The sequence below is a fragment of the Balaenoptera musculus genome, chromosome 7 (assembly GCF_009873245.2).
Source record: "Balaenoptera musculus isolate JJ_BM4_2016_0621 chromosome 7, mBalMus1.pri.v3, whole genome shotgun sequence".
Lineage (NCBI taxonomy): Eukaryota > Metazoa > Chordata > Mammalia > Artiodactyla > Balaenopteridae > Balaenoptera > Balaenoptera musculus.
In genome coordinates, this window is record NC_045791.1 from 5,583,406 (window position 1) to 5,597,004 (window position 13,599).

Here is a 13,599-nt window from a genome sequence, read left to right on the forward strand (position 1 = left end):
TTTATCTCTCAGCTTCAGGCAGAGAACAAGAGTTAGGTTAGAAAAATTCTCTTACTTTTCCCCAAGAGCTTTTCTTGGGTTTTTGAGAGTCTGTAATGTGTGCAGAGAGGCCATTGTTGAAGAATTTCCCTTCTTCTCCTGTTCCAGGATCGGTGTCACACACACAAGCTCCCACGAGTACAATTGTTACCATGACAATGCCCTCACATTCATCCCATGCTACAGCAGTGACCACCTCGAACATCCCGGTTGGTAAGTTGCGTGCAGCCTGCAGACGGAAGCTTACAAGGAATTTTTCAGCCCCGCTGACCAGGTCTTCATACAGCTGGCTAGTGTTGATTTTTTTTTTAATTGTTAATTTTCAAAGCAACACTGACTTTAACTTTGAGTATTATTTCATATACAGATTTGGCATTTTGATGGTAGGGGGAGAAAAAAGAAGATAACCATCTCTGAGAGCTCAAAGTAAACTACTTAAACTCCACTTTTGACTTATTCATCAACCTTTACCTTTTCTATGTTTACCTTTTAAAAAAGTAAGTTAACTTTACTGATAAAAGTTTGACAAGAACAACAGGAAAAGCAAGAAAGAAGCAAAGATCTGGAGTGAAGAGACCTTGTACACTGACAGATTGTTCAGGAAAAATCTCTGGGTGATGCAACAGTGGGAAGAATGCTAACCCTCAAGTCACTTCCCCGAGGTTCTTATCTGTGTGCCACCCAAGGTACTTCATGACCATCCTAAAATTCCTTCCAGGCTTTGTTTATTCCCCTTTTAAATATGTGTATATTTTCAGTATTAAAACATCTTTGAAAAGTTTCTGGCAGCCAGACTTTAGTGATCAAGAGCAGGGATTGGCAAGCTTTTTCCGTAGAGCCGGATCGTAAGTGCTTTAGGTTCTGCAGGCCTCGTGGGTGTGTGCAACTACCTAGCTATGGACAATATGTAAACAAATGGGTGTGGCTGTGTTTCAGTTAGATTTTTTTATGGACACAGAAATTTGAATTTCATGTCATTTTCAGGTGTCACAAAATAGTCTTCTTTTTTTTTCCCCCCCCCCCCCCCCCCACCGCCATTTAAAAGTGTGAACCCATTGTTAGCTCATGGGCCAAAACAGGCATCAGCAAGGTTTGGCCGGCAAGTTGTCGACGCCTATCGTCAGAGCTGATAGCTCACTGTCACAGCTTCCAAAGCAGAGGCTGTGGCCTATGAGACAGAACACTTCCTTCTTTAACCCACAAGTCACAGGTTTTAGTTTCTAGTGTTACCTATGCCTTGGTTCTGTAACAGTGAGTGTGCCATCTTACTCTCCTTCACTTCCAGAGATGTGGGACAGCTGCCATATTTTTAATCTGCTGTACTTTTAGAAGTAAGTCTGCCTTTTGTGAGAGGATGCACTGACATACTCGATGGTCAGAAATCTGGTGACCAGGCACAGAAGTGTCCCCCCTACCTGCTGTGTCCCAGCACTGGGGTGGTCCCTCCCTCCCTGCTTCCTTCCTTTGCATGTGTGACAGGCTGCAGCTTCCACAGCCCTCCTAGCAAACTTGGAGGGCACTTTTCCAAAATAACGGTAGGACCCAGGAAACCCTTGCTCCTCTTTTAAATAACTGGGCCATTCCAGCCCTTAAATTGGTACTCAGCCCCACAGATGGCTTTTAGCAGAGAAAATAACTGTGGTCTTTCTCACGTTACTGCTCACTCCAGCTTGGCATTGGAGAAACCAAACTTCTGTCACACCCTCTGAATTTAATCTCACTTCTGTGAAGTCTGGCGGTGGGGGTAGGGGTTCGGCATTACAGCACTTTCGTTGAAAAAGATCGTTGATTGTTCCATGTTGTCATTTCAGGCTGTTTTCTGGCTGTACCTAACAGTGTCATCAGTTATCCGCAGTGCTGTCAAGTCAGAGCCAAGCCCCTTCTTTTCATCTTTATAGTCGAGAGTCTCACTAGGGAATGTGTAGCTATGAAGAAAATCAGACCAGTAAAGAGGGGCAGCGTACCCTACGGGGCTGTCTGGTTGCGTCTTGAACCCTCTCTGTGGAGAATTATTTAGAGATCAGTTCTTGTTAATGTCGCTGTGTCTTCCTAAGAGTAACACTGTGGAAGTAAACTCACTGAAAGTAGCAAGAGACAAATAATGTTCATTCATTTGGCTAAAACTACCAACTTCTTACCTGTCCTAAGTTACTGTATTGCTGTGTTCTCTAACTCCGCAGCTCATTTATCTTTGAATTTTTACCATTTACTAAATTCTAGATATGAAAATCATTTGACAGAAGTGTCCATACAGATTTAAACATCTACTTAGTGTGATTGCTTTTGTCGAAGTTCCATCAGGTTTATGCTCTAGTTTTGTTTTCCTCTTGTGTAGTAACCCAGATATTTGTTACATCATAATGGGATCCCTGTACAGAAAGGCCTCAGCTGAGAAGGGAAACCTGATATTAACCCTAGAGCATTGATTTTCAAGTTGAGGGCATAAGAGCTATATTAAAATCACCTAAGTGGCTTTTTCTAAGTGTCACTTGCTTTCTCCAGGTGAGATGAGATACTGAATTCACCCATTGTTATTAATAGGAATGTGTTGGATCAGGGGAAAAGCCTGATAACCCCAAGCATAGGGTTTTCACCTGCAATGAATGCCCGTTTCCAATAGAATGCCACCCTTATTTTCTCCACACATGACAGTGGTCTCAGAATTATAAAAAGCAGAATCAGATGATCGCAGCCTACAGAAAACAGGGATTATCTTTGAAAATAGCCCCAACTTATGATTTCTGCATTATGTTTTTCCTGAAGTTTTTTTTTTCTAAATAATTGAGGATGTATGGCCCTTTTAATTAGGAAAAAGTGAAGGTATGATTCATGTGTGTGTGTGGTTACCATCTGATGCTTAGCTACTCTGCCAAACACAGCTGCTTTTTTATTGGAAGCATAATTTTCTCCTACCTTTTACGGGCACAGTGAAAACACAGGCTTAGTCACGTTTCCCTCAGCACCCTCTCGACTGACTACTGATGGAAAATACATCATGCCAGCTTCTCTCCGCGTTAGCCAGCAGAGGCCCTCCTCGCTGGTCGGACTGGGCATCTCACCCACCATCCTGCAGACACTTCTCCAGCTGCCTCCCTCAGAAAATATCTGGGCCCGGGGGGTTGCTGCCTGCCTTTGGCCTTCAGTGTGCTGCACCTTGGGTAACGTGGTGGCGTCCTCCCAGTCTCCAGTGTTTGCGTGCCTGCCATTCGTATGACTTGGGTCTTTACAGATAGAATTAAATTTGAAAACTGTATGATCATTTTGATTTTGCCGTAAAATATTATGCAAAGTCACAGGACACTCAGAAGACTTTAGAAATTAAGTGATTTTTTAGAGAAGGCCTCCTCATAGATGAGGAGACTAAGACTTGGAAATTAAAATGACCTTCTCATTACTTACTAGCTACATAATTACTAATTAGTTATGGGCCCCTGAGAAGAATCTAAGGTATTTGCCATTTCTGTATTCAAATTTTTGTTGATTTTTTTTTTTTTTTTTTTTAAGTTTTCTCCTTTAAAAAAAAAGGTCTCCAAGAAGCCAGGCCAGGGGAAAAGGGCCTAGTTGCTGATGTTTTTGATGAAGTATTAATGTTGAACCCTGCTTTAACAGATAGCAGTGTAAATATATCAGTGGATTATTGGATTGAAATAATTCAGTTGAACCATAGGTACTCATCTTTTCATTTTTTATTTTGATGAAAACTAAAAATCCAGGCTTCTTATTACTATTTGCATTCTTAAGATTGTTGCTGGCCAAGAATGTTTTGGCATGCCAGTGAAAGCATATGAGCAGTAATGTAATTGGATTATACTTTTTGTAGCTAAGGTGGTGCCTCAGCAAATCACACATACTTCTCCTCGGATCCAACCCGATTACCCTGCAGAGAGGAGTAGCCTGATTCCCATCTCCGGACATCGAGCCTCTCCAAATCCTGTGGCTATGGAAACCCGAAGTGACAACAGGTAGGAGGGAATGTGCCCCATCGTGGCACGAATTGTTTTGATTTTTCAGTGAAACCAGTTGTCCCACAAATATGGCATGTATTTCCTTATTTTCAGTTTTTCCCCCTGAAAATCTTAATACATTGTGTAATTTCTTTAATTTTATGAAACTGTGCTGTATTTATTCATTCTCCTTTTGATGAGTGTTCTAGTATCTTTTTTTTGACTTGTGTACTTCTCTTTTTAATTTATTTTGAGCCATTTTGAGTGTAAGGGTGGCAGCATCGTGACCCCTTATCCCTAAGTATTTCCATTTTCATCTCTAGAGAACAAAGCTGTTCTTACTTAACCACAGTACAGGTATCTGAAACGATCCTTTAGCTTTCCATTCTCTTTCATACTTTGAAATTTTTGAAGAGTATAGACAGGCCATTGTTTTTGCAGAATATTCTTCAGTTTGGGCTTGTCGGATTGTTCCTCGTAGTTAGATTGAGGCTGTGCGTTTTTGAGGTGAATACCAGTAGGTGATATGTTCTTCTCACTGTTATTACATCAGAGAGCTCATGCTCTCCCTTTGTCCCATTAATAGTTATCTCAACATTAATTACTTAATGAAGGTTATGGCAGATTTTTCTGTTGTAAAGGTGTACTTTTCTTTTTTGTAAATAACTAATTTGTGTGGAAATACCTTGAGACTGTAAGTGTCCTTATAAGCTTTCACTCAGTAGTTTTGCTTCTATTGACGATTCTTGGCTGAATCAGTTGATGGTTGCAATGTGATGGTTGCAAGATAGTGACTTGTTCGATCATTTCGTTGATATTTATCAGTTGACATTCTGATGTAAAGAAAGTTCATCTATCCCCATTTATTTATTTTGCTGTGTATTTTATTTTTGAACATCTGCATGGGCTCATGGATTTGGTTTTATTTATTCATAATTATAATCTATTACTGTCGTCTATTTCGATGCTCAAATTGTCTCCAGGTTCGTCCTTGGGAGCCCCTTCAGACTAGTTCCTGGGTTTTGCTATGTCCTGGTCATTCTAGCCCTTCCTTACTTCTCACCACATTAAGATACTTGAAACTCTTCCTGAACTTGGTCCCTCTGAGCCCTGGAATCTGCCATTTCTCCAAGGAGCCCTGGTTCCTTTGCATCATTTAGAAACTAAGATCTAGCCATTAGTTCTGTTTGTTGTTACTGGATTGTCACTTCTTCTAGGCCCTTTCAGCAGGCAGAGGTAGGAAGTATATAACATTTTAAAGACTAAGTACATTCTGGTATCTCTGGTCCAGCCCCATTACCTCCCCCATTCTGTATTTGTATCTCCCTTCTCCCACCCCACAGTGAGAACCTGGTGGAGTGCACATGAAGTAATTTCAGAATTGGATCATTTTTAAATATTCTTGTTTGATTATTGTGGTGTATAAAAATACTTATTAGTTTTTTTCTTTTCTTTTTTTTTTTTTTACCAAAGTACAGTTGATTTACAATGTTGTTAGTTTCTGGTATACATCAAAGTGATTCAGTTTTTTATATATATATATGCTATACAGTAGGATCTTGTTGTTATCTATTTTATATATAGTAGTTTGTGTCTGCTAATCCCAGACTCCTAATTTATCCCTTCCTGCCCCTTTCCCCTTTGGTAACCACAAGTTTGTTTTCTGTGTCTGTGAGTCTGTTTCTGTATTGTAAATAAGTTCATTTGTGTCATATTTTCAATTCCACCTGTAGGTGATATCGTATAGTATTTGTCTTTCTCTCTCTGACTTACTTCACTTAGTATGATCATCTCTAGGTCCATCCATGTTAAAATATTACTCTCTCTAGGTCTGTATCCTTTGATATAATTGTTTGGGATGCAATTTGGGAAACGTTAGTATGGCAATTAAAAGTAAAAAGAGTTTGTAGGGGATGGGATCATTTGAAGGGAAAGAAGAAAAACCATTGTGGTTCATATTATCTGTGTTCCATCTATAGACCATCTGTTCCTGTTCAGTTCCAGTACTTTCTGCCAACGTACCCACCTTCTGCATACCCACTGGCTGCTCACACCTACACCCCGATCACCAGCTCTGTGTCCACCATTCGACAATATCCAGGTATGAGCCCCACTGTTAAGATGACTTTTAACATTTTAATTTTTGCATGCAATGAGATAGAAATTGATCAGTGAATATTTCTAGTATAGATTTAATTACTCTAGCTTCTATTTTCAGATTCAGATAAGGCTGAAATCTGAAGCTTTAAGGTTGTAAATCACCATCCCTGACATCTAAAAAAGTTGTTACTTATTAGTGATAGTAGCATGATTTTATCCCACCCAGAGGATAATTATGTTAACAGTTTTTGTTATCCCTTAAAATGGAAGTGCAGTTAAAAACAAATAAAGCTGTACTCTTATGGGGCTTCTGTTGTTTTGTGGGTTATTTGTTGTGTTTTAATGTTAGTCCAGTTATGCTCAAAATTCACTATCCAGTTTGGTGAATAGTGTTCTTTTTGCCAATCCAGAATAAACAATACTACTTAAACCTCAGGGTTTGTATAGTCTTTTCCTGTGAGACCCTCAGCTCACTTCAGGCATAAGAAAGCCAGGTTGTCAGATTGTGGCCATTGCCTGTCTGCTATGCCGTCCAGGACTGCAGCTGCGCCCACATGTGGCCGTTGAGCATTGAAGGGGATCCGGCACAAAGGAAGAACTGAATTTTTTGTTTTACTTAATTAAAATGAGAGAAATTTCAAATATGTTTGGAGCAACTTAGTGATATGCAACTACTTTTTCCAAAATTGTAGATTTTATGGAATCAAGATACAAATCGAATATTTCTGAAATTTAGTCTCTGAATTGAGACGTGTTTTAAGAGTAAAATGTACCCTGAATTTTGAAGACATAATATGGAAAAGAGAATGTAAAGTATGTTATTAATAACTTTTATAGTGATTATATTTTGAAATGATAATTTTTGGATATATTGAGTTAAACAAGATATGTCATTAAAATTAATTTGGCCTGCGTTTTACTTTATTAATGTGGCTACTGGAAAATCTGAAATTGCATGTATGACTTATATTTTCGTTGGGACAGTGCTAGTCTAAAACTTTCAAACACTGAGGTTTTTTTAAAATATATATATAAATTTATTTATTTTATTTATTTATTTTTGGCTGCATTGGGTCTTCGTTGCTGTGTGCGGGCTTTTCTCTAGTTGTGGTGAGCGGGGGCTACTCTTCATTGAGCTGCACGGGCTTCTTGCAGCGGCTTCTCGTTGTGGAGCACGGGCTCTAGGTGCGCGGGCTTCAGTAGTTGTGGCTCTTGGGCCCTAGAGCACAGGCTCAGTAGTTGTGGCGCATGGGCTTAGTTGCCCCACGGCATGTGGTATCTTCCCGGAACAGGGCTCGAACCCATGTCCCCTCCATTGGCGGATTCTTAACCACTGTGCCACCAGGCAAGTCCCAATACTGAGGTTTAAATAGCTTTGAAAATAGGTTCCTCCATCTCTACATTGTTCTATGTGTGTGTTTTGATTTTTTTTTTTTTTTTTGCCGGGGGTGGGGGGTGTTTGTTTTTCAAAACTTTCTTTTTAAAGGAACTTCATAATGGTGTTTTATTTATTTATTTATTTATTTATTTATTTTTGGGCTGTGTTGTTGGGTCTTTGTTTCTGTGCGAGGGCTTTCTCTAGTTGCGGCAAGCGGGGGCCACTCTTCATGGTGGTGCGCGGGCCTCTCACTGTCGCGGCCTCTCTTGTTGCGAAGCACAGGCTCCAGACGCGCAGGCTCAGCAATTGTGGCTCACGGGCCCAGTTGCTCCATGGCATGTGGGATCTTCCCAGACCAGGGCTCGAACCCGTGTCCCCTGCATTGGCAGGCAGATTCTCAACCACTGCGCCACCAGGGAAGCCCATAACAGTGGTTTTTTATTAACAGTCTTATAAAGTAGAATAATGTTTAATTGATTGTTGCCAAAAGTAAGATGCAAAAAGTATCATAGAAGCATGTTGACAATTAGGAAGTAAATTTCATGCGTGTGTGTGTTACACTAATTGCTGAAAATTCTTAAGTCTTCTGTATCAGTAACAGCACTTGCCTTCAGGTTCTCTCCTTCATCTACTACCTTGGGCAATTGATAACTTGTATAACAGTGCAGTCATTTTGCTTTTCTGGAGAAGGTCATTCATGACCACTGTGTATTTCTCTGAATGCTAGCCAGCTGAAAAGGGCATGCAGAGTCTCTCTTGACCTAGAATCAACTATGCAGACACTGTCATTCTATATAAACCTTTATTGTAAAAATCCATTCATAAGAGCACTGTCTCAAGTGTTGGGGATCCTGCCTGTCATCTGTTTCTCTACATGATTCTCCTTTCATCACTGCCGTAGCCCTGAGAGATACTAACACAGAAAAATGAATAGTACGTTCAATACTTTATTTCTTCCAGGATCAAACTGTCATTGTTGGTGCAGATGAGAGGTAATATATTATCTCTCAGACATGTGAATCTAAACATGGATGGACACAAATGAAAAAATGATTTAGTAACCAGCTTACAGTATCCTATTGAATATTTATTGAAACCCTACTTTATGTAGGGTCCTATGCTAGGCTCTATTTTTAAAGTTGACTTTTAAACAGCTTTCAACAAGCTTAGAGTCTAGTAGGAAGATTAGACATGAAGAGATACTATAATATGCTAAATCTCAAAAGAGGGGCTTGAGCAAAGCCATGCTGCTTCTGAGGTAAGAGGTTATTTCTACTTGAGGAGGTAGGGTTGGAGGTCAGGAGTGATTTCCTGAAGGAAGTGACATTTGGAAAGCATCTTTCAGGAAGTATAGGGCAGAGCCGTAGTGGGTTTGGAGAAAAGCACTTTTCTGTCTGTGAATAAAGTATTAGCTAGACTATGTGGTCAGAGCAGAGTGGTTTGGTTTGGGCAGGAGCATAGTGTGAGTGAGAACACAAAGTGTGAAATAAGATTGGATCTTAACAAGGCTTGGAGTGGTGACTAGACTGCAGGTTCAACAGCAGGCAAATGACCAAAAACTGTTATTTAACAGAAATAGCACAGATACACTTCTCAGGAAGAAGCTATAACGCTCTGGAAATTGTGTATGTATGTATTTTACAAAGGAAGAATTATAAACCGTGGCTATAAATTTACATGTACTAACTTTTCACTATACTTTTCTTATGCATAATAATAATTTAAACCTTTATCTCTATGGTTTATAGAACGTTTTCAGTCAGATTATTTTTTAAAAATTGAGGTATAATGGACATATATTAGTTTCACATGTACAGCATAATGATTCAATATTTATATATATTGCAAAATAATCACCACAAGTCTAGTTAACATCTGTCACCGTACAGGTAAAGATTGTTTTTCTTGTGATGAGAACTTTTAAGGGCTCCTCTCTTAGCAACTTCCAAATATACAATACAGTATTGCTAACTATAGTCGTCATGCTGTACGTTACATCCCCATGACTTATTTATCTTATAACTAGAAGTTTGTACCTTTTGGCCACCTTTACCCATTTCGCCCACTCTCCACCCCTGCCTGTCACACCCACCAGTCTGTTCTCTGTATCCAAGAGCTTGGTTTATTTTTGTTTTCTGCATTTTAGATTCCATATATAAGTGAGATCATACGGTATTTGTCATTCTCTTTGTGACTTATTTCACTAAGCATAATACCCTTTAGGTCCATCCATGTTGTCACAAATGGCAGTATTTCGGGTTTTTCTTCTTTAATGGCTGAGTAATATTCCATTATGTGTGTATGGATATATATACCATATCTTTATCCATTCATCCACTAATGGACACAGATTGTTTCCATATCTTGGCTATTCTAAATAATGCTGCAGTGAACATGGGGATACGTTATATCTTTTTCCAGATTGTTTTGATGACTGAGAAGAAAAGTCTTTTGTTTGTTTTCTTTCCACACACAGTGAGAAATCCCTTCTGTTTTTGTCGCTTCCTGGGAATGTTTTTGTTTTCAGTTTTGTTGTTTGTTCGTTTTTAATATACACAATAGATGATATGTTTGCCTGATAGATAAAAGGACAAGTTAATTCTCTCTTCAGTGCATATTTTGGAATTTAAAATTCGCAACTACTGTATTTCAGAAGTGCCTGTGATAGTGGTTCTATCAATTAAAGCAAAGAGTCTTGACCTGGAGGCATGGATGTATCTCAGAAGTTTTATATTAATTACTTACATAGTTGCCTGGCTCACATTTGGCTTTTAATAAATGATCGCTTTTTTCTCATTTTAATGCTATTTCTAGCAATCTGCAGAGAGATCGTATCAAATTGGTGGAAGTAGGGGGAAAAAAACCTCAACGTATAGAGTTTATGTAGCACTTTTTTTTTAAACTGGGAGTTTAGATCTTGAACAGTGGAAAAATTGTTTTGATTTGAGTGTTTTTCTCCTTATGTGGACTGTGCTAATCAAAGCTAACGTTTTTGTCACTTTTTGCATCATTTTTAGTTTCAGCTCAGGCTCCAAACTCTGCCATCACAGCTCAGACTGGAGTCGGGGTGGCGTCCACCGTCCACCTGAACCCCATGCAGTTGATGACAGTGGATGCGTCCCACGCTCGACATATCCAAGGGATCCAGCCAGCACCCATCAGTACACAGGGGATCCAGCCAGCTCCCATTGGGACCCCAGGGATCCAGCCAGCCCCCATAGGCACACAGGGAATTCACTCAGCAACCCCAATCAGCACCCAAGGACTTCAGCCTGCACCAATAGGGACCCAACAGCCTCAGCCTGAAGGAAAGACTTCAGGTAATTTTAATTTTTTACATGGAAGTTGGTGTGGAGGGAAAAGGTACACAGGGTTTGAATCATGATTCTGCTACTTGCTGGCCTTGTGGTTTCAAGTAAGCTCGCTAGGCCTTAATTTTCTCTTTGTAACATGAGTTGCTTAGAACTTACCTGTCAGGGTCTTTGTAAGCATTAGAAACTACGTACATAAACAGTCTAACATGCATTTGCACATGGGGAGAAGTGGTCTAAAAGAGCTCTTAGTTGAGAGAGTACATTCACCTTATAAGACTAGTGTTCTCATTCCATTTCAAGATTTTCTTTTTCTTTTTTCTTTTTTGGTCGTGCTGCGCGGTTTGCGGGATCTTAGTTCCCTGCCCAGGGATTGAACCTGGGCCCTGGCAGTGGAAGTGCGGAGTCCTAAGCACTGGACCACCAGGGAATTCCCTAAGATTTTTTTTGGAGTTGTTTGTAAAGCTGTAAAGATAGACTGGAATGTTGGTACCATTATTAGGAATTGAGAGGTGGTGGTATTTCACCAAAACACTGTAGCAGAACATTTCTTGCAGTATACTATATATTTTATGTATCTTATCTCACTTATTAGTAATTATGACTGTAGAGCAAAGAAAAGAGGTTCTTAATGGTGCATCAGTAGACTTTGTAACCTCTCCCACTTTGCCATCTGCTTTTGTCCTTATCCCTCATCTTCTTGACATTGGACAGTCCTAACATGGATACTCTTGATTGTGGTGGTCTGATCGTTGTTCTTTGTCTTATGTGACATTTTAGTAATGTTACCTCCATTTCCTTCTCTTCATTGCTCTTTCCTGTCCTCCAGCAGTGGTGTTGGCAGATGGAGCCACGATTGTAGCCAGCCCTATTAGCAACCCATTCAGTGCTGCTCCGGCAGCAACAACTGGGGTGCAGACTCACAGCCAGAGCGCGAGCACCAACGCTCCAGCCCAGGGCTCGTCCCCACGGCCAAGTATACTCCGGAAGAAACCTGCCACAGATGGGTGAGTAGACCCAGAAGTGCCAAATGACACCTCTACTTCTGGATATAATTGGTGTAAGCAGTAGGCAGTAATCCAGTGCTGATAGCAAACTCAGTTTCCTCCAAGATAACTTGACCGCCGGGTTATTCAGTAGAGCCTTGCCAAGCTCAGACTGCAGGATGGTAAGAATCCAGGAGTCAGTTGGGTGTCAGTTTGTAAGCATGTGTTGCGTATTACGTACTTTTAGGAGTTCTCTCTGGTTCTGAGAGTTTAATCCTAGAACCCCTAAAGTAGCTTGAACGGAACTCTTCAGGCTTGTGTAGCTAGGCACAGTAATGTGTGCTGTGTGTTTTTTCCTCATTGTCCTAAATGAATTGTTGCTCGGGGCAAACAGTTTCCCAAGTGTATTAAGGGTCATATTTAGTAGCAAATAGTGTTCTGTGTTGTCATATAAGCTTCTGAGTTGGTGGGTCATAGGTGGGAAGGTATGTGCTCTGCCATAACAGAGACCAGAGTCTCTGTCTTAATAGTAAGTCCATGACACTGTAACCATATCAATGAAAACACAAGGCAGAGCTTGTAGTTAAGATGGCAGATGGAATATGCACTTCTAAATTTATCTTCCTCTCAAAACCCTACAGAACTTTTAGTAAAGAGGCTTTTTAAAAAGATTGTAGGGAATTTCCTGGTGGCCCAGTGGTTAGGACGCCACGCTTTCACTGCCAAGGGCGCACGTTCCATCTCTGGTTGGGGAACTAAGATCCCACAAGCCACACGGTACGGCCAAAAATAAGTAAGTGGATAAGTAAATAAATAAATATTTTTTTAAAAAAAGATTATAAACCCACAGGGATGGGGAGAATAGGAGAAGACACAACAGCAACACGACTTTGAAGCTGGAAAGCAAATAGGCAAGTGCTCACTCGCTCCCTTAGCTGTGAAAAAGGTGAACATTAAGTCTGCAGAGAAGAACGCTGAGAACCATCCTTGTTTAAATTGTGAATCTCCAAAAGGACCAGGAGCAGGAAGAACTGGGGGTAAAAGACTGGGCTGAAATCTGTCTGAAAAGTGGTTAGAGCCCTGCCTTTCCTTCTCTACCCACACTGTTGGGTGCACTGCCCCTCCTCTCCAACCCCAGTGAGCTCTGTAGATGGTCCACTGGGATTAGCCAGCACATTGAAGGGCATGGTGCTGTACCAAAAACGGATTAGGTGACCAAGCCTGTGTGGAGTGCTGAGACTTCTCCCTCGTGGCTGACACGACCCTGGCAGTTGAATTTAACTCTGTTGGCAGAAAGTGAGAAGATGGCTGTACTCTCCTTCTAGGGCCCATTCCAGCCCGAGGGGAAAGAGCTAAGGATACCGACAGTAGGGGTATAAGGACACTCAGGACAGGGCTCTGATTGCCCTTAAAGTAAACAAGCCCTGCCACAAGCTCAGAGCTTCCAACCAGCTTTTTAGTCCCCCCACTCCTCATCATGAGCATGCAGCCAAGCATATCAGGTATCTGAGGGTTCTTCTAACAATGCAAGATAGAAGCCACAGTGAACACACTGAAAAAAGCAGCTTGGAAGATGCAGAGGCTAGGCAAGGAGAATAAAACTAAAAACAAAACATAAGAACACATGAACAGAGACAGACACTGTCAGTACCATCTTCAAAGGACAAAAGAAAACTGCATCCATGAAACAGGAAGGCCGTGCTCCACAGAAGGAACATTCCGAGAACAAGAATGTGTCCAGAAATCAAAAAGTCAGTAGAAAACTTGAAAAGTAAAACTGAGGAAATCTCTCAAAAGTAGAGCAAAAAGAGAGAGAATAGGAGAGAAAAGACCAAAAACTT

The 13,599-nt window shown here is 40.6% G+C and overlaps 1 protein-coding gene across 9 annotated transcripts in view; it reads left to right on the forward strand.

The window, feature by feature from the left end:
- The window catches only part of SAP130 (Sin3A associated protein 130), a 72,795-nt gene that overhangs the window by 20,859 nt on the left and 38,337 nt on the right, over positions 1-13,599 (forward strand). For 8 of the 9 annotated variants that reach the window (XM_036857799.1, XM_036857795.1, XM_036857800.1 and 5 more), the window contains 5 exons: positions 148-252; positions 3,860-4,001; positions 5,963-6,084; positions 10,479-10,781; positions 11,602-11,779. In XM_036857799.1, coding sequence (XP_036713694.1) covers positions 148-252; positions 3,860-4,001; positions 5,963-6,084; positions 10,479-10,781; positions 11,602-11,779 — 850 coding nt within the window. The remainder of the gene's footprint in view (positions 1-147; positions 253-3,859; positions 4,002-5,962; positions 6,085-10,478; positions 10,782-11,601; positions 11,780-13,599) is intronic. The other variant, XM_036857794.1, reaches the window with a different exon arrangement.